At 35.6% G+C, this 20,645-nt stretch overlaps 1 protein-coding gene across 1 annotated transcript; it reads right to left on the bottom strand.

Annotated features, from left to right (window-relative positions):
• Nucleotides 1–16,767: 16,767 nt before the first annotated feature.
• On the bottom strand, nucleotides 16,768–20,407 carry LOC120339018 (uncharacterized). The gene is made up of 5 exons (XM_039407060.2): nucleotides 19,926–20,407; nucleotides 19,685–19,838; nucleotides 18,439–18,522; nucleotides 18,256–18,353; nucleotides 16,768–18,170 (listed from the first exon to the last, which is right to left on the bottom strand). The coding sequence occupies exons 1-5, from the start codon at nucleotides 20,282–20,284 to the stop codon at nucleotides 16,949–16,951; spliced, it is 1,917 nt and encodes a 638-aa protein (XP_039262994.2). The 5' UTR covers nucleotides 20,285–20,407; the 3' UTR covers nucleotides 16,768–16,948.
• Between the last annotated feature and the right edge of the window lie 238 nt (nucleotides 20,408–20,645).

Genomic DNA, 20,645 nt, shown 5'->3' with positions numbered 1-20,645 from the left:
TTGTATTAGTGTTTGTCGTCAAACCTGTGCATCATAATGACGCACAACCTGAACCATAACCTGTTACAATACTATGTTCAGGTTGTGCGCCTACGCAAGCACCATATTTACTAGGAAATAAAATCAATAACTTTTAGGTATTTATTGAGATATTTGTATTAGTGTTTTCGTCAAACATGTGCATAATAATGACGCACAACCTGAACAATAACCTGTTACAATACTATGTTCAGGTTGTGCGCCTACGCAAGCACCAAATTTACTAGGAAATAAAATCAATAACTTTTAGGTATTTGTTGAGCCCAGCTTTGGGTCGCGACCCATATACAGCATATGGAAATACTGTCGAAACATACGCGAAAAAAAGGGTACTATTTCAAAATACCCTCTGTTGTTGCAATTAACAATACAAGCCTGCTAATGCAGTTGCCAGTGGTTCAAGTGGATATACACCCGGTGGAGAACAGTCAATTATTTGTTAGCGAGAATTGTTATGCAGCGGGATGATCACGACGACGCAGTGAAAGATAATGATATCACGAGAACAAGAATGAGAAAATTGCTACATTTCATAGTATATCCCTGGGAAAGAATGTAGTTCATTCTTATGTTCCATGCCAATGCTTTTCAAACTACCAAAGACTCTCAACACTTTTGCTTCTTCTCTTCTATAAAAATACATTGGTATTATATATTCGCAAATCCATCTGTTTGTTCGTGCTCTCAGATAACCGATCAGCGGCCTCCAGGGAGGACGGGGTCCCCTTTTAAGAAACCCTGTCATAAACTAAAAGAGACGACCGTGCTTCTCTTGCCTGTTGCCATGCTGTCCCTGGAATTCAGCTACAACAAAAATTTCACGAAAACGGATTTTTAAATTTTATGATTTTATTATTATTCTCAACAATGAATGATATACGGGTGGTAAAATGCCAAGTTATTCCGACAACATGATCATGTTTTGCAATCTACAACCAATATTTTGTATGTAACTTTGTTTGACAGAGCCCCAAGAGCTCTACCCACAAATATCAAAAATTTTGAAGCCAAAAAAGTCACACTACAACATTGTCAAATGTGCTGTATTTACGATAGATAACAGGTTTACCAAAAAGAATTACATGAAAAATGGTAAATAAAGATCAATTCAGCAATATCTACTTGGTGATATGCATCTGTTGATGATTTTATGTGTTTGTTTCGGAAGTTTAATAACAGAATTAATTGTGGTTCTTGGGGATGTTTTAAAAAAAGGTTGCATTGAAAAAAGTTTTCACAAAATGTCAAGGTTTGATAGTAGTGGGCAATTAGAAAAAATACTCACATGTTTTTTTTTTCATTTGATAACCACGCCACAGAACTTCTCCGATAAGTATACGCAGCAATTGCGAGAGGCAGAAATGCCAAGATGAGATTTCATCGCATTGCAAACCAATATTAGCAATTCTTATATATATTCGCGCATTCCTATCTGAACAGCTGGAAAAGATTATACCCATCTACACACTTTAAGAACTATGTCAGATGAGCGTCATATTATCGAATATCAGTAAAGGAATAGTACAATGGTAAAAGACATATAAGGCGGAACTTTCAGTAGTATGCAATCAAATAATCTTATTGTAGAATATATATTTAAAAACATTTCGTCACGCCAACTGCAGTCCGAAACTTTTTTGGATCTGGCTGAGCTTAGATACCAATTGGCACTCATGTAAACTGGTAAGACTGTAAAAGGCACGCGATGGAGCAGATACTAAGGGTATCCATCCCCCAGCTGTCATTTGAGTGGGTACTGCTGTTTTTATTGCAGATGTTACTGATCTTTTTGTATTATGGATTTACTGGCATCACCGATTTAAGGATGTTGAAAACCAACACGCAATATTACAAAACCCACTTTCAACACGCGATTTGAATGAATGAAAAAGCTGAAACTAGTATTCTTTAGAACAACATACAAATTCTATAGAATGAAATCATACACAAAAGCTCGTCAAAAACCTATAGCTCAATAATCAAGTGGAATTTGATGCATGTGCGCAAAAATGTGCGCGTTACTACGTACAACCGAAGCACGCAGGAAAAAGTGTGTGATGTACTAGTATTCAAAACGTTTGACTCCTCAATTATGTTGGCATAACAGGTGCACATCTCGGTTTCGAATACGCATACCTTCTATCTCCACAAAGATATAATAATTTTGCCAAAGTCAATGCAGCACTGAAAGGTTGCGGTTCTTCCAAAAGAAAACACCTTACACATCTTTAGATACCAATGGATGGTTTTACATGGCCTTGTTCGGAGTGAAAGACGAGGTCAAATATTCCAATCCAATTCAACTAATAAAATATTTCCGAAGTTCCTAAGCTTAAACTAGGAAAACGAAAAGCGCGCGGCAACGCAAATGTAGTTTGAAGAGCGCAATAGAAAATGGCTAGATGCTGTCGATGGATCTTGGCTTGTATCAGTGAAATAAACTACCATTTATTCTACTAAAATTAAATTTCTGACATTGTAAGGAGATTCAATGTTACTATGTATGCAAAACTAAACCATGTAGTTATGAAATAATTGTTTTTAACAAATAGGCGCTCCTGAAGTATTCGTACCAAGATGGCGCACAACCTGAGAATTGTATGTTTACCGGGTTAGGGTTCAGGATGTGCGTCATTTTAGACAAATACTTTAAATCCACTTTAAAAAAAATTGCTCAACATTATATACTCCACACCCACCTGGGTATCATTATATATGCCCTATACATTATATCTAAACAATAAAAAAAACTTTATGTCCCAAAACAATGTTAAGGCCCGATTCTGCCGGACTACTAATTTACTTTACCCTCAATATAATAGTGAAATATTACATCAACTTATACCTTGATGAGCGTGCTTCAGCCGGAGCGATTTCCACATAGCAAGTTATCTCACCACTAGGGGCGAGAAAGCATCAATCCCATGGCATGATAGCCTTGGGGGAAGTTCAATTGAACGTGATGATCTATTACAGTTACAAATATTGTGTGAAGGTATAACGACTACGGCACATTTCTGGTACAATTCTTCATTTTGTCATTTATTATTCTTAAAGTTTAGATGGCATTATTTGTAATTTAATTACTATACGCTGATGATGACACATTGACACATCTTATTGCTCGTGAGCCACTGTAAAATGGCTAAAAATCTGAAAATGAAAGTCACATTCAAAGCCATCATAAAGGTGTGCTAACACTGCTGTTGTGTCTCAAAATGACAGTAGCGCACTTATATAATTCTGGCTATGTAAAAAAAAGGTATGGATGTATATATTGCGTCCGGAGCAAAACCCGAGGCTTCCATAAAGTAGGATTCCATCATCTTGTAAAGGAAAGATCTCTTTCAATCATATGTTCAACATGGGATAACAGTGTGGGATAAACTCACCAGAAGGTTCACAGCCGCAAAATTAAATCCCTGCAAGACAAAGCAATTCGATTTTCATAAATTCTGGTCGATCAGCAAACTTGATCCGACTATATAAATTATCCAATATTCTCAAATTTGACGATATACGCACACTCGAGGTTGCCAGATTTATGTACCAATTCACACATGATATATATGTTGCCTGGAGCTTTCCATGGTTACTTCGCGACTCAGTCATCAGTGCATGGCTATAACACTAGATCTGCCAGTAGACGATCATAACAAAGATTTACTTCCAATCGAACCCAACAACCTTTGGAATATAGCGGGGTTAAAGTTTGGAATAACATACCCTACTGCGGTTCTGCCTTCGCAATCTGGATTATGACTCTGATATCGTGCCCACCTCATAAACCAATGAACAATAGTTATACGAGTATGTAATGTATTCACCTATATATAGGTTTTGTATGGTATCAAAGTACCAGTATCTGTTTTGTAAGACAATGAAATAAATTTCCCCTAAGCAGGCAGATTACCGGTTCTACTTTTTTTAGTACTGGTTATAATACCTCCAAGTCCTGACTGACAACTGTTAAACAGAATTCACCATTTTCTTCCACAAACTTCAAATAATTCGAATGTAATTCTAAAAATCTTACTCTAAATCCTGTGATCGCTTCTGACTTCCTTCGGAAGATGTTTGTTTTGTATATAATAAACTCGGGTTTTTTTCTGACCATCATGTGATAAAGCCTTGGCGATTTCCCATATAACGTTTTATTGGAGGACTCAATTTCGATATTGTTACCACTTGAGTGTGCCAGTGAGCCACTAAAAATTAATGCAATCTATTGGTATGTAATGTTACTGCTTTATTTGTTTTTCAAAAGGTGTTGTAGATCTGATAACGGAGCAATCCTTCCTTCACAACTCCTGTCCTTTCCATATTATTAAGAAACTTCAATGTTGAATCTTTTTGACTGCTCAAGTAAAAAATAAATTAACTCTGACTCTACAGCAGTATTCTTAAACTGGGTTCGACCACTGGGGTTCGGGGGAGTTGCTCCAGGGGTACGATAGAGGTTCCCTGAAACAGCTTCGTATCATGAAGTCTTTGTATTGTATTGATTGAACTGTTTTACCTAAATACCAGTACACTTCATCGATATCTTGTTGTTCCCTCGCGGCGGTCACACAATTCGTGTACTTCTGTGTATTCTCGTTTTTTGATTCTTTTTGCTCGTAGCTTATAGTAGAAATATTTCAGACTTCTATGACATGCCTTTTGGGTTTTCAGCTGAATGGTAGATAGTTCGTAGCAAAGAATATTTCATGACATAGCTTACTTAAAATTATTATAACCCGTCCTGAACGACCTTGATGTGGTGCTGCGTCATGTTGTACCTATTGCTTCAAAATAGTGATCGCAAACTGCGGCCCGCTAACTAATTATTTATTGCCCTCGAACGACACCCCTTTTTATGCTTGAACAAAATTTATCCTAAATATATTGTTGTCTACAATATGTCGCAACAGTGGCTGTTGTACAGCGTTTGTTTAGTAGCAAGTAGAGTCAGTTGTATGCCGTTTACTTGCCGAACGTGCCTGCATACCGTTAGTTGTAATTATCAGATTGGTTTATTTTGATTTTTAAAATTCGGCATTAAAATGTCTGAGAAACGAAGGAAAATTCCAAAGCGCTTGGAAGAAAATTATTTCGTTGTTGAGGATTATTCAAAATCTGTTTGCTTGACATACCAAGCCAGCGTCGCAGTTATGAAAGAATTCAAAGTTGAACGTCATTACGAAACGTGTTATAGCAAATACTCGCTTGTCAAGTAGTCATTTGAGACAAGCCACTGCAAATATCATTAACAAAGTTGCCAGTTGATTTTAACGCTACGATCATCACAACATCATTCTTTACATTGATCATAAGTCAATGCATAAGACAACGTATTTTGTTTAAAAATAAATAAGAAGCGACCACATAGGCTATACGTCTCTATGTGTCAGACTTTTAACACAGGAATATGAGTGCGCGAGTGCGCCATAATTTGAAGTTTAACGTGGCGGCCCACACGCTACCGGGAATTTGTATATTTGTCCCAATAGTAGATAGATTTTGCAGACCACTGTTTCAAAAACAATGGACAAAGCTGTTATCCAATCGGCATCTGACTGCTTTTTGGAGTGAGTGACCTGGACCATGAACACTTCAAGGCATCATTTCTGCATCCATATCCCAAAAGTGGCCATTTTCTCCTTTCCAACTGGCAGTCCCATGACGCTATTGTGGCACAACAAAGGGTGTTTACCCCAAAGTGAGGATGGTTGTTTCAAATTTATTCTAAAAAATAATTTGTAATTAGGAGCATTTTGGTTGATACCTTTTGATAATGTATGTTCTTCATCAATATAACATTAAAAACCAAGCGTATGCTCGACTATGATGATTTAAATTCTTCAATATGTTGGGGTTCGACGAAAGCTTCTAGACCAGGGATGGCGAACCACTGACCCGCGGGTCACAAAGTGACCCACCGCGTTTCATTCGTGACCCGCCAAGGCACGAATAAAATAAAATAAATGCTAACATATCAGTGATAAAAATTGATAAAACCGGCCTTAAGTTAATCTAACAATCAATTATATAATGTACCGTCAGTTGAGCAGTCAGGGCCGCGATCGCTCATATTCAAATTGGTGATTATTCGGGTCGGTATGATAATTTTCAAAACCCTTAATCTTGGACGCATGTCTGCACCGCTGTGTACCGTTATTCAGCTATTGACTCTGACATCGTTTATGACATAACAATGCAGCCGACATGTTCATTCGTCGCTACGTCTTGTCTCTTTAGGACAGTGTTTCCCAAACCGCGGTCTCAGATGAGTCCGCAACATTTTTGTGAAATTTAACCATCAGTCAAGTTACGTTAGAATTTACATAAAACATAAAAATCAGGTTTATTCACATAACATCAATCGAGTCAATAATTACTGGATACTGAGTAGGGCAGGGCATATATTCGAATATTCAACTTTTAGAATAGCAATTTACTATTCGAAATTTTGGTAACAGGTGACGCAACAGGTCACTTGCGCGTCGCTTAATCAACGATTGAATTTCACAACTCACTTGCGGATATCCGACGAAAACACGAGTCGGCACACTCGTGGATAGATACCTAAGTGGTGTTTCTCGCGAGCTCGAACAACGAGAAATAATTTTTTTCTTTGTAGTTGTCAATGGTGGCGACCTAACTTCAGAAGCGCAATACAAAATACTAAAAATAGAAGAACGGAGAACATCTTAGGTTTTGTTTTATGATGACCCGCGGTCGATTAAAAACGCGTTTTAAGACATAGCAAATTCGGGTGCTACCTTGCCGTGGCATTTTGAGGAAAAAATGCTTTCATTTTGTCATAGGTCGACGCAACCGCGAGTGACTACGAACACAATTAAATTAAAATCGAAAGACGTTTTAAATTCTCGTTGTTGTCATGGATTGAATATTGTGCGACAGAAAAGGCCATTTATACGCTAAAAAGTCGACTCTTTTAACAAACGCGTAATTGCAGCGAATTTCCAATTTTGAAATTCGTTAAAATTCTGTTATGTTTGGTTTTATTACTTCTTCACACAGAGTACGTCTGCAATTTACGCACGTTGAGTCCGCAAAGGTTTTCGCCGGTGAGAAAATAGTCCGCGACCAAAAAAGGTTGGGAAACGCTGCTTTAGGGAGTGCATCTACAGACTGTTTTAGGGGTTATGCGAGAACTAGATGCTACTTTGTATCTTATTAGTTTCTTGCATACGATGCCGTTAAGAGAAAAAAATCTTTCAGACTTGAAATAAAAACCTAGAAATCTGAAACAACAATGGGGCAGTGTAAAAGTGCCCTAATGTGGTTGAAAGCTGATCGAAAAATATAACACCATCAGAGTGGAATTCCCTCCAAATTTTTTGGAACCGTAAAAAAATAAAACCGCCGCATTATCCTAAACATTTTTGGTAATTCATATGCGTGTTTTCGTACTTTAAGTTCATAAAATCGAGTGCCATGAAAAGTACCTGATAGAAGTGCTGCATAAGTAAAGCCCAAAACTACGCCAACACCAACAGAAGCCTATAAGATTTGTTTCAGAAGTTTCTTATAGATACAAACATTGATCAAATATCTGTGACCCACTCTCTTCTGTTCCGCGATAAAAATATAATTTTTGACCCATTCATTGAAAAAGGTTCGCCATCCCTGTTCTAGACTCACAGGCTCGCAAAGGCTAAAGAACCACTGATCTAGAGAGAGTGCATGGATGAGAACTAAACAAATAAAATTCCGGCAAAAACAAGTTGGTATAATATTTGAAATATAAGTCACATTTCGTTTATGGAAAGCTAGTCTTGGACCAATAATATATATTTATAACCTGGGCTTCCATATATAACGTCCCTTTTTCAAGAGTGGTTCTTATTTTTAAGAAACATTTTTGGTTTGTCTCATTTTTATCAATGAGATGGTTTGGCAAATTGATTTTGTGATAAATATATTTAAATGTGCGAGATAATTATAATATTTGAGTATTTGCGTGGTTTTACAGCACTGACCATTTGAACAAATTACGGCTACATGCACGATAAAGAGACAAGCCAGTAATATGCTTCTTTACGTATTTTTAAAGCAGTAAACATTTGCATAAAATTCGATAAGTTTACTAGGTTCGTTTCACATATAAAATAAGCGTGGATGTTCGTATTATTCCGAATCAATCTTCCAATATTTGATAAATAAACCACGTTTTTATTTATACAGCAGGAATTGGAACTAAAAAGTTCATGGCCTTAGTTCGCACATCATTATCAACCACATACATCACCAAAGATTAATTTTCTTGAACTTGATACAATGAAAACTTTAACTTTTATAAATTTCGAATCTCCAATATTGTTCTAAGGTTTTGAGAAATGCCAGTTTTGAACCTCATTTGGCTTGTAAAACGTGAATTTTACGGGTGACCTAATGTAGAACTTTGCCGAGGTAGGTATGGAGGTTTAATGTAGAAAAATTTTAATCTATAATGTGATTATTGTTATCGCGTTAACAAATATACATTAACAAACAAACAATTCTCCTGTTTGAAAGGTGAGATACAGCATGAATATTTTTGGAGAAAATCGCATTTGAACTCGGCGAGATTATATGTACTTTCTTTTATAAACAAAAAAGCCATTTAATATCTATTGCGACATCACCTGACACTACAAATAGGTTACAGGATATTTATAAATCATCTCGTATGACTATAAACAATATAAACAGAGACATGTACAGGATAATACGCTAAGTCGAACTACTTAAACTATGAGGCTCAAATTTATATAATGTTTGGAGAAAATGTTACAAGTCGATGATCAGGTCGGAATAAAGCCATTAATGCTAGTTTACTCCAAGTTCAATGAAACATCATTACAAGGTCGCAAATCGCAGTGGCGTACAACTGATTAATACTCCTGTTCCCACGCTATTCTGTGTTAATAAATGACATTAAACAAATGACACTTTTGAAAACACGAAGAAATGAAATACTAACAAGAACAACATAACAACATAAAACATAATAACATAGGTACATTTCGTGTTCAACAATTGTTGTCATAATTTTACCATCAAGTTCATAATGTATGATGAGCACGTATTTATTATATACATACGGAAGGTTTCAAGACACTGGTCGCGGTCACTTGAGTTTCGTTAGTTGATGATGACCATAATTCCAGTGCGTTTTAGTTCATACTTCAAGTCAAATAGGGTGTCACAAAATAAATGAAACCCACAAATTGGTAAACGAATTAACTGGTTTTATTTCAAAACTAACATTTTTGAGTTGAAAGATTTTATAATATGAAGAAAAGAAAAATATATTCTGCATTTTAGCGCTAAAGAAAATTATCCTCGGCGACAGCATTAAAGCTATGAAAGCTTAGAATAGTTCCTTGGAGATTTATATGTGAATTCCATCCCATCCCAAGTAATACGCGAAAAGTGAGAATATTTTAAACAGTCTTTGTCAATAATGACGTGTAAATTGGACTCTAGAAGCAAATGCAAATGCACAATTCTTCATTCTAGTTATCATGTGCATATACATAATGAACGCCAGTGCAAAGTAATGATAGGTGCTTGATAACAAGCCATAAATGGTGTTGACTATGCTTATATGCTTGTTTGCAGATGCAAATATTCTGTATCGCCAGAATATCTAATTCTCAAGGAGATTTTTGACCAATATTCGACTTGATCATCATAAATTTGATTTTCAAAGTTTACATTTGTAGTAATTGCCGGAAGATCATTTATTGGTAGAGTAAAATTTTGTTTCAATAATAAAGCAGATTTGAGTTAGAGCAAATCCATTACCTTCGAATCTGTATTGACGAATATGATTATATTCAAAGTCGTCGTCCTGATACAGAGTACATTGATTTTATGAATATCTTCACATGAATGAGTCAGACATCTTGTTTTCAGTATTCATTTCTTCCAGATCGCAATAGGCCTATAACTTAAGATCTCGATATTTTACAGACAAAACAAGTGGTTATACCACGACTGAAACGCCCATGTCACGAATTCAACCTCATCCACTTCTTTTCCAAATGTTGTAATCCTTTAATAACCTTGATTCTACCGACACGCCACAATAGGCGGGTCTTTTCAAAAGTTGGAAAATGATATTCATGTCGCGTGGTATTGATATATCTCCATCAAATAATTATCCATTTACAAAGTAAGCTATTGTCACGACCATGTTATTAAAAACGCTTGGATTCTGAAAGCAGACAAAACGTGGTCTGAGATCATATATTTAATTATAAATGTATTGCTTAAGAATACGTTGGTTAAAAATCCAAAAACGTCTATAATACAAACATTGGTCGCCACTTCGGCTGTGGCGCTATGAAAGGACCGGTAGGCGTCCCATAATGGGATTGTCTCATATAACAAGCATCTGAGATAAGTGATATATATTTTGTGGTTTTCAGATCAACATGGTCTTGCGACAAAACTTCAAAACATCAGTCGAGGCGGTTTTGTTTGGGAATTAACCAAGAATCTAATACGATTAAGTAAAGTTTGTCTTATTTCCTGTGGCGTGATTGCAATTACTCGGCGTTCTCTATCATAAATTCACCGCATTTACCATAATTAAAGGGTAGGCACACGAACACAGACGCGCCTTTTTCAGTTGATTGTAATCGTCAAAGCCACGATTATGTTGTGTTCTGTTATCAGTGCGGATAATTACAGTTTCTCACACTTAGTCTCAATTCAAAATTTGTAGTTGTACGTTTCAAACGAGGTCAAAATTCTAAGAAAAGGAAAATTCGGACAGCAACGTGAAAATCAAAAGATAGAGCTCGGTCGCGTTTTTGGAAAAATATTTAATTCGCCTTTCTCATTGAAATAACGGAATATTACAGTATTTTATATTTGCTTTGATTCATATTAATATATATTGAGGAATTCTTTTACAAAACACAAAGTATGACAAAGATAACAAATACATGATATATATATATATATGAAAATTATCAAAACGACCTTTCACTCAGCACATTGTATGCGCAACAAGAGTGACAAATCTTTCCCTAAAAACCTGCTGAATCTCTTTTTATTGAATTTGTTTCAGACAGTTAAATATCATTGTAAGTTTGGACAATAACTGCATGAATAGTATCACAAGTATCGATCGATTTTATCGCATGAAAAATCAGCTCGATTTCAGTATTTGCCAAGGATTTTGCAGGTGTTGCATCATGATCTACTGTTCCCGTTTGCGTTGTTTGTCCGGAAAAACAGCAAAGCAGAACAAGACGACAAAAACATCAAACACTTCCCACAAATCAAAATTCAGTTCCCATGCTTTACTAGAGGCTATTAATCAAGCGAGAATGACAGCTAGACCGAGTAGCAGGCAACCCTCAGACGACCCGTGGAGGTGTCGAATGACGAGGGGCTGCCCACAAAACGGCAAAAAGAACGTGCCGCGTGTTTGCGGACATCTTTCGTCACTTAGAGAAAACACAAGGTAGTGGAAATGAGTTATTATCAGACAGCAGGTCGATACAAACGTTAAAAAGGTGAAAATGACAATTAATCTTCACGAAGAGTATTAAAACAAACCCAAACAGATTTCATGGAGAAAACATACTGTCCTCTTTACGTGCTCCAATTATTGAATACAAGGCATCGGTAACCATACTGTAGATGTCACGGGGTCAAGAACACCCACTTTTGTGGGAGAAGAGATACGAAAACATTTACTTAACCCCTGTCGTAAGTAAACGCGGTGAAGCCACATCGGCCATGAACCCTAACAGATCACAAGCAGGAATTCCGAAAGCATTGCGAACATGTATCATATGACTATGGATGTGACTCAGTGATCGGTCATCTCACGGAAGGGTCATTGACTATACCTAATTAGACACAAACGTACCGTGCCGCTTGGAAGAAAACTTGATAAGCGGTCACATTGTCATTAAAGCAGACAACATACATCGTCATTAGTGTCACAAACAACATTTCTCGAGCCTCACTCAATCTTGAAATTACTTCAATGTTGAACGACTTTGGGGCGACTTTTTAGTCTTTTCTTTAGTTATATCTCAGTTATGTCTGACAGACAATTTTATCGGATTTTTGCACCAACTTTGATTTGCTTTCGTATTTTCATGTTATGTTTTCACTTCTTCTTTCAAAAAAAGACGAACCCCACTGGCGTTAGTAGGTTTGGAAACGCCGAAATATTTCCTGCTGGGGATTTGATACCGGATTTGTTGCACTTCGGTGGGCGTAACGATTAAAACCGGAGATATTTAATCTTTGATTCCAACATAGTTCAAGACTAGCCAGAAAGACATCGCGTCCACCCAAATTATCGACTCATCGGCATTACAATTCCTTCTTTAAAATTATCCATAACTAGTTATAAGCTTGACGATTGGCTGGTACCATTGGCGATGTATCCGAAGCTTCAATTTCGCACAGATATACGAGCAATTAATATTTTGAATTTGTCCAAATATTGAAATGGCGCTCTGATAAAAATTATTTTTATTTTTTCGTGGTGAAGTGCGTAATCGTCAAATCGGGAACAACCTCACTGTTTGAAAAACATGGGACAGAGTTAAACAGCATCATATCATATAGGCGAATCGAAAGCAATAAGAAAGATGCGTTTTATGCACGTACATATTTTAGTATTTGCATTGAAATTACAACAATTCACATATTATTACCTGCTGGCATCGGATTAGGTTTGATACGTGTAAAGGATTATTTGGAATTATGATGATTTTTAATATTAATCCCCGGGCGTCGATATCACATGTTGTCAAAAATGTCTCGTGGGTATATAGACTGCTTCGAATTATAAGACTCTGTCGGGTTTTTTCATCGAGTTTGATGGAAGAAAAACTTTTTCAACTTTTTCAAACTATTTCAATGTCAAATTCAGCAGTGATTTTTGTAATGCACTGTGACAGGCTAAATTTTGTATATTGAATGAAAATACAATATCAATCATAATTTTGATCATTATATTATGCCTTTAAGACAAATGCAAATTGATTCATAAGTTGTTCATCATGAACTGTATTCTGCTAAAGAGTTAAGTTAATCCATTGCGACCAATTTAGCCAGATTGATTTGAAAAACGTATGAAGTACAATGTTTGGAATTTAAAAGATTTATCGCAAGGATTAGCCCGACTTCAACTTCGTAACTTGTAAAACAAAGCAATCGAATTAATATAAACACACATTAACAAATTGTTACTGTGTTTCAACATTGTTAATGTCAATTTATTATAAATAAAACAAAACATCAAGGTGTTACAATAATTAGGTCGGCGCCGAATAGTCTGGGTAGAATGAATTATACGAGAGCAAGTAAATTTAAAGTGGTGATAGCAGATACAAAACGATACCAATAATAAAAACATCCAAAAATTGAGTCTTCTTTTGCCGGAATCTCATAGGGGTCGAACACCAGGAACCAACAAACTGCCAAACCTGACACAAATCGCCAAAATTAACTGAAGACATTGCCCACTTCGACAGAGAAAACCGACCAGATGGATTTAAATTTTAATTGGTTGAGGATGTCGTAACAGTTTACTGATTGTAATTGTTAAAGTTTTGTTAAATATTCGTTTTTATGAGGGAGGTGCTGTGGTGTATTTTGTGGTATGCCACAACTCTGCTTTTCTTTATACGTTTTTTCCTTGTCGAGTTTCTCGCCAATCATTAGTTTGAATAAGTTAATGAATGGAGTCGCTACAGTTTATGATTACATGTTTATTGACGTATCTAGCATTAAAGGAGCTTAAGAGAACGACAATATATAAATACATATGACCAAAACACATATCGTATATCCAGATGTTTCTAATAGTTTGTATTGCGTTATGTAGTATGGACAAAAACCTACAAACCATTGAGCAGTCACTAAAATATACATAAGACTTTTTTAAAATCTAATCTTAAAGCATGCATGTTATCTACTGAAATACTGAAAAAATTGACCACGTATCCAGATAAATATTTTGAGTGTACAGAGTTGAATATCGAGGCAAAACTTTGTGAATATTGATAAAATATATTAAAAAGGAGAGATATGTTCCAGAAGAACTTAGATATAAAATGAATAAAATACTTTGTAATTTTGCCGACCATTGCCAACAATAGACAAAAATGACGAGGATGGACACACGCATTTTATTTGTTGTCCACTTGACGACGATAATTGGGATTTGTTATGACAACGTAATCGTCGGCTATTAGAGCGACTTATTCTGTAATCTGTCGAGTATACAACGAAGTCGCGTGAAGACAACAACTATCAAAATATTATAATACGAATGGTAATTTAATCAGATGCATACCTAAAAAAAAATTTAAACTTATTTGAATAGTTCCAAACAAAAAATATATAAAAACGGGTATTAATTTCAAATGCAAATTTCAGTAAGAAATTGTCTAAAACACTCAATTTACCATCTATTTTATAAAAAATAACTTAGATAAAATAAAACATCTACTTAATTTGTGAATGATATTACCCCCTGGGCAACATTTAATATATTTTACTTGACAAACATTATATATATTACTAATAATATTTCATTATTATTTACTAGTGGGATAACCAAATTGAGTTATTTTTCGAAATATATTTTCATCTTTTATCAAACTTAGATACTCGTTAATATTAATTCCTAAATCGTCTCAATATTTTGATTTCGTATCTAGTTGCGGGTGGCGGCGTATTTTGTAAGAAATAAATCATTTAAAACTGGACTTGTACGAAGTGCGTTTAAAGGACAAATTATAAATCTCAATGAAAACTGGCAAGTTGAAATTGTTCTTTATGGTGGGATTTGACCTAAGTGCTTGTTTTTCAGCTTGTTTGTTTTCGTCAATTGCAAATATCAGGCAGATTTGCAGAATTATGCGGTCACGAACTCTTTGATGATTCGATGTAAAATCAGCTTATAAAATGCCGTGATCTTCATACAGCAGTATTTTTCTGTGTTGTTTCGTGTCTTGTATTGGACAGACACCGCATACTAAAAACCCTCTTAATTTAATAGGCATTTTGAATATAATAATATTTAGACGTGTTGTTATGGAGGCGGATGATGGATGGCTTCATGACAAATTAAAAGGATGACACAACAAACCAACCTATGTAGTTTATCTAACTGCTTTTTCTAAAAATAGCGAGAACATAATGAAGTTTAGACCTCACACGAGTTGTGAGTCCTGTAAATGCAAACTTCACAACATGCCTTTTCCACATATCACGGAAACCGAATACAGATTAAATACCTTACCAAATTATATCATCAACGACGGGATAGAAATAGAACATTTATCTGTTAATTATATTTTAATAAACGAGTTCAAATTCGTTTTAAACCCAAACAAAATTAAATGAACGGATGATGAGTTAGAATATACGGAATGTAGTATAATCAGATTCTGAATAAAATTTATTTTACTTTTTTAATATAGCTTTGCCTACGCTCCCGCTACGATCCGTTGGTTCAGCGTGATTCCGGTGGCCTTTGTTAAATCCTTTGTGATCCTGTTCTCTGTATTTGTAAGCATACTATTATCATGGCCCCGTTTATTAAGTTTGCTGTTGTTTACATCAAACATCTTGTTCGTAATCTAACACAGTGCAATTTTACTGACACTCGTAACCTAGTATTACTGGGCAAGGTGAATTTATAAAAAGAAAATATAGACAAGATAACTTCACTAAACCATACGTTTGGAGAAAAAGTATGATTGCCGGTCTTCAAATATCACATGGCACAACACTTCACGCCCTTCCACTGCTGAGGAACGCAATATTAAAATATTTTCACTGCTTTTCAACTGATGTTTTTAAATCCGCGAATCTGGTAATTAACTTTATTTTGTAATACAAACAGAACATAGTCGAATGCTGTAATTTTCAACACGGATGTAAGAGGAACTTCAAAAACTAGAAACTTGCACCTGTATGTTTACTTTTCTTAGTTATCAGCATCTGGAATACAATCTCACGACCAGTTTAACTTGTAAGAACTGTTACGTTAATGTATTTTAATATATTAAACATAATTTTTCGGCAATGTTTTGGAGACCAATTTTAAATTTATAACACACCACGGAATTCAATAAGTGCAATGTCAGAAAAATTTTCGTTTATTTATCACTCCAAATTTATGTAACTTTAATTTAGCATCATGTAATTCGTTTGGATTAATTCCCTGTTGTTTTCATCGCCGACAAATTCTCTCTGATCTTCATTTGGGATTGACGTGGCTTAATGTGAAGTTTATGTATTTATATGGCTAAGTCGACCAAAGTTTATGCTCGGGCACCTTTGAACTTGGATTATTTTTTACTAAGCCATATTTCATGATAGACATTTCAAATTCTGTTTGCTACTTTATTCTGTATTACAGTTTTGACATTATGTTAAAAGCTCTGATCAGCCGATATTAAAGATAATAAAACCAAAAATGCTTATTAATTCAATTCTGACGTCTATTTTTACGACACAAACGGTCTCCGGTCTCAAACTACCCGATTGCTTTTACATATCTGTGATTCATTTTATACGGACATCAGCACCAAGCGCAACTCTGCAAACAAAATGGCCGCTGCTTGATTAGTAGAAATAGGTATTCGTGCTTCAAACAGTTCGAAAATCAAACAATTCAATGAAAAACTGTCTACTATCTACTGCATATGACAACTTTGCATATTTATCACACCGCATAACATGTAAATTAATTTTCAGCATTTATTTTCCTAATAATATGATAGACACTGAAAACAAAACGCCAAATAAAAGCAAGTAAGAAAAATTCATATTGAAACAAAAATAAAACACGAGAATAAATACTGGAAACAATCAAATATTCAAAATGGACTTTTCTTGACATGTTATAATTCTACAAAACTCACTAGTTTGATTTGTTGCGACCGAAGGGTGTGGTAGATATAACTGGATTGGGATAATGAAAACCCGACGAATGGCCTAAAGAATATGGAAACGGGTTAAATAACGACGGAGTATAATGACGCTGAGCCTCGGAGGAAAACGCACTGACACGCGCATTGTACGCGGCGGCCGCTGCAGCCATTTCTGGGGTTACATAAGGAAAATACAAAGGAGATAGAGCGGATAACCCGAGCATAGCTTTTTGTTGTGAAAGTATTGTTGCTGCATCAGCTAAATAACTTGAGGTAAAAGATGGTGTTGGTTTTAGTGGTGCATGATTCGTTGGGATTGGATATGAATTAGGCGATAGTATCAATTCAGCCATTGATTTATATGGATGGAATGAAGGTTTTGGTGTTGCATAAGTTGGACTTTTTATTGTTTCGCTGCTTGGTCGACGCTGTACCACAGGAGATGTTGGCGGACTGCTCTTTTCGTAGCTCAAATCAGGTTCTTTGTTCTTTTTGGCATTGATAAAAAATCTCTGAAAATTTTCTTTTGGCGAATCTTCGTTATTACTTTTCTTTTTCATATCTGTATCTGCTGATGTAGAGAGCGGTGGTAGGAATTCTTCATTGTGAATTTTCTGTCCCTCAGTTGTATCGTCAAATAATGGAGAACGATCATTTTGAGAAGTTGGTAGTTCGATCGATGACTTTTTATTGTGTGTTATTAATGAGAATGGATGGGACGTCATGGCACCCACGCTAGGGGGTGAAATTGCCCCTGACAGCTGGGTAGATGCGTAACTGATTCCAGGTGCCCGTTCACGAGAAGCTTGTAACGCAGACGCAAGATTCCAAAATTGCATATTGTTTGGTAACAATTCATGCTGTGGTATCGTCTGCTCTTTTGGTGAAAGAGATTTCAACGATAAATGCTTTTGTAGCACTTGAGCTTGTTGTTCTTGTGTCGTACAGCGAAGCATCTCGTCTAATTTATTGTCCGCATCGGTGGAGCCGTTTCCGAGAGCGTTGGATGTGTATTCGGGATTGCTATAGTTTGACGGCATCTGCATGGGTCTCGGAAAAATACCAAGTGGCGGTGGGAATGCCGAAGGAATTGTTGCTGGAACATGCAACCCAAGGCGGTTTCCGTGAGCTGTGAATCCTCCGAGTGCTCCTGCAAACGCGTTTGTGCCAAAAACTTGAGCGAACGCACGTCGACGAAGTGCCAAGCGACCCCTATAAAAGAAAGTTGAATTTATATTACTCTCGTTTTTCTATAGAAAACAATACAAATAGATCGATTAATCGAAATTATGCCAACCTTGCTTGAGATGCACTTGAACTTCGTCTTCTCAATTTACCAGTGCTGCTGCCAATGTATACGTCGTCACTGGATGGGTCCAACATCCAATAATTGCCCTGCGGAAAAGATTTCTTTGTTAGATTTAGATCCGAGGTTGAATGATAATCAATTCTGCCAATGCAAAATATAACGTTTGTTTACCTTTCCCGGGTCATCATAATGTCGTGGAACTTTTACAAAGCATTTGTTGAGAGAGAGGTTATGACGAATCGAATTTTGCCATGCCTGATGAAAAAAAAACATGGTTGATATTTTTTGTTAAGTCTAGTTGAAAATTGATTAGGAAAAGAGCTCGTTATGTTGTAATGGTGATATAAATAGAAAAATATATTATTATGTTGTATTGTAACTTATGTCGACACAATCCGATATCAGACAAATTTTGCCGCCGTATTATCCCGATTCTCAAAAACATAAAAACACGTAAACAAACTTTCGGCATTTTCGCGCACTTAAATCGACAATATCAAAAATAGACAGCGACGGCCTTAATTCTGTTAATCCAAATCGCCCGAAACATGCGGTGAAGAATATAATTACAGTGCGGCCTCAAGCTTCATTATACCTTTGCAACTTTCATTTAAACAAATCTGATGGCCTTTTCAAACACATTTTAATTAAGTACAATTATTGGCGCCACCCTTGCAAAATTTTCGAGAAATTTATTTTTTGTTTCGAGTGTTTTTTTTCTTCTCGAATTAGTCAAAAAAACTTTATCGGTGATAAGTATACAATGAAATATTAACATGAAATTAAGTTTTAGTAGCCTCCAGCTTAAATTAGTGTTTGTGTATGTTGCGATTTCGTGACACATGTTTCGGTAAATCCAGTCGAAGCTTATTTCAAACAATTTTTCCCGCCAGGTTAATATGTCCCTACAAACATCGCGCAACAAAATGGACCCGTTAGAAATTGACAAAAGTTATTTTTTGATTAAAAATATTGCTGAAAGCAAAATGTACTTTTCAGCTTGATATATGAATATCGTCTTGATTGTTTTAACGAACAGAGTCTACCTTTATAACCGGATTGTTTGTAAAAACAGCATTCAATCTTTCAAACATATTTGACAGATGACAACCTGCTCCGAAGTCTTCACGGACTACATCCCATATATATATTTTGCGACAAACAAACACGGTGTTTTACAAGCCGAAAACAAATAAGCGAGACGCGAAAACGTTTTTTTAAGTTGTTATCATAAACACATAGTACCGTAAATATAAAAATGATATAATCAATAAATTGTTTCAATTATTTGGTTTAAGTTTTATTTGTGTGAAATCAGAGATACAATTAAATTCGGTTCAAAGTGTAAAGTTAATTTTTTTTTTTGGCCGTATAATATGGCTGACACAATATTCTATTATTTTGATGCTTTTCTTACCTGTTTGTTTTCCTTATAATACGGGAAGTTTGTTGTGATGAATTGATAAATCTGACTTAGTGTCAAGCGTTTTTGTGGACTTTGGCGGATGGCCATCATTATCAATGCATTGTACGAATAAGGTGGCTTCTTTCCATATTTGTTCGAAGGAGGACTGTATAAACAAATTAGAACATTTTATTTAGATTGGTTATAGCGTGTTGATAATTATTTATTTTTTGTACTAGAAAGTCTGACATACCTTGTACTGTCGCTGACTGACTTTTGGTCCTTCTGATTTTCCACTGCCTGGCTTTCGTCGCTTGAACCGATATTGCCACATGTTGCAGCACAATCACCATTTTGTTGAAACTCACTGTTGTCTTTGATATCGTTTTGTACGTCAATTATCATTTCGTTTTCGCAGGAGTTATCGTCTTCCTCAGAAACACTGGCTTCCGTACCTGAACTGTCTTTCACAAAAATTTCATCTTCGATGCTTCTATTTTGAAAATTAATTTCTTCGCTAGATTCACTCATTTCGCTTTTTGTAGATTCTGGCTTTTCTGGAACCTGGGCATCGTTCGCCGTAATATCCGGACTCATAATTAAGATATTCATAAATTCTATCTATTTTTCAATGGTTTTTATTGAAGCTGTAGAAAAAAATAATTCAATTGTTTATAGACACGAACCATACAAGTAATTGGAAATATTGCTTCTAATACTTCTTCTAAAACAAATATCAGACTAATGCAAAGTTATATAAAGTCTCAATTTACAAAAAAGTTTCTCATGAATTGTATTTCCTAGAGTCAGAAAAGAACATTCTCCGAGAGCGCCATATTATTGAATGGTTTGTATTTTCGATATCTTCCTTTTTAATATTAACTATTTCGAGATCGCAGCTTTTTCGAGAAAAAATGTGAATAAACCTGCGCGTGTAGCGTACATAGTTCTATTGCGTTTTTTGCGCCTAAGA

This window comes from Styela clava, chromosome 9 (assembly GCF_964204865.1).
Source record: "Styela clava chromosome 9, kaStyClav1.hap1.2, whole genome shotgun sequence".
NCBI lineage: Eukaryota > Metazoa > Chordata > Ascidiacea > Stolidobranchia > Styelidae > Styela > Styela clava.
This window is presented reverse-complemented; position numbering and strand designations above follow the sequence as displayed.

Bases quoted from the DNA above. Each gene is read 5' to 3' on its own strand.
- LOC120339018 (XM_039407060.2), bottom strand. From the start codon at position 20,284: ATGAATATCTTAATTATGAGTCCGGATATTACGGCGAACGATGCCCAG. The intron at 19,839-19,925 runs GTATGTCAGACT...TTGTTTATACAG, and splicing joins TCAGTCAGCGACAGTACAAG to TCCTCCTTCGAACAAATATG. The intron at 18,354-18,438 runs GTAAACAAACGT...TCTTTTCCGCAG, and splicing joins ATTATGATGACCCGGGAAAG to GGCAATTATTGGATGTTGGA.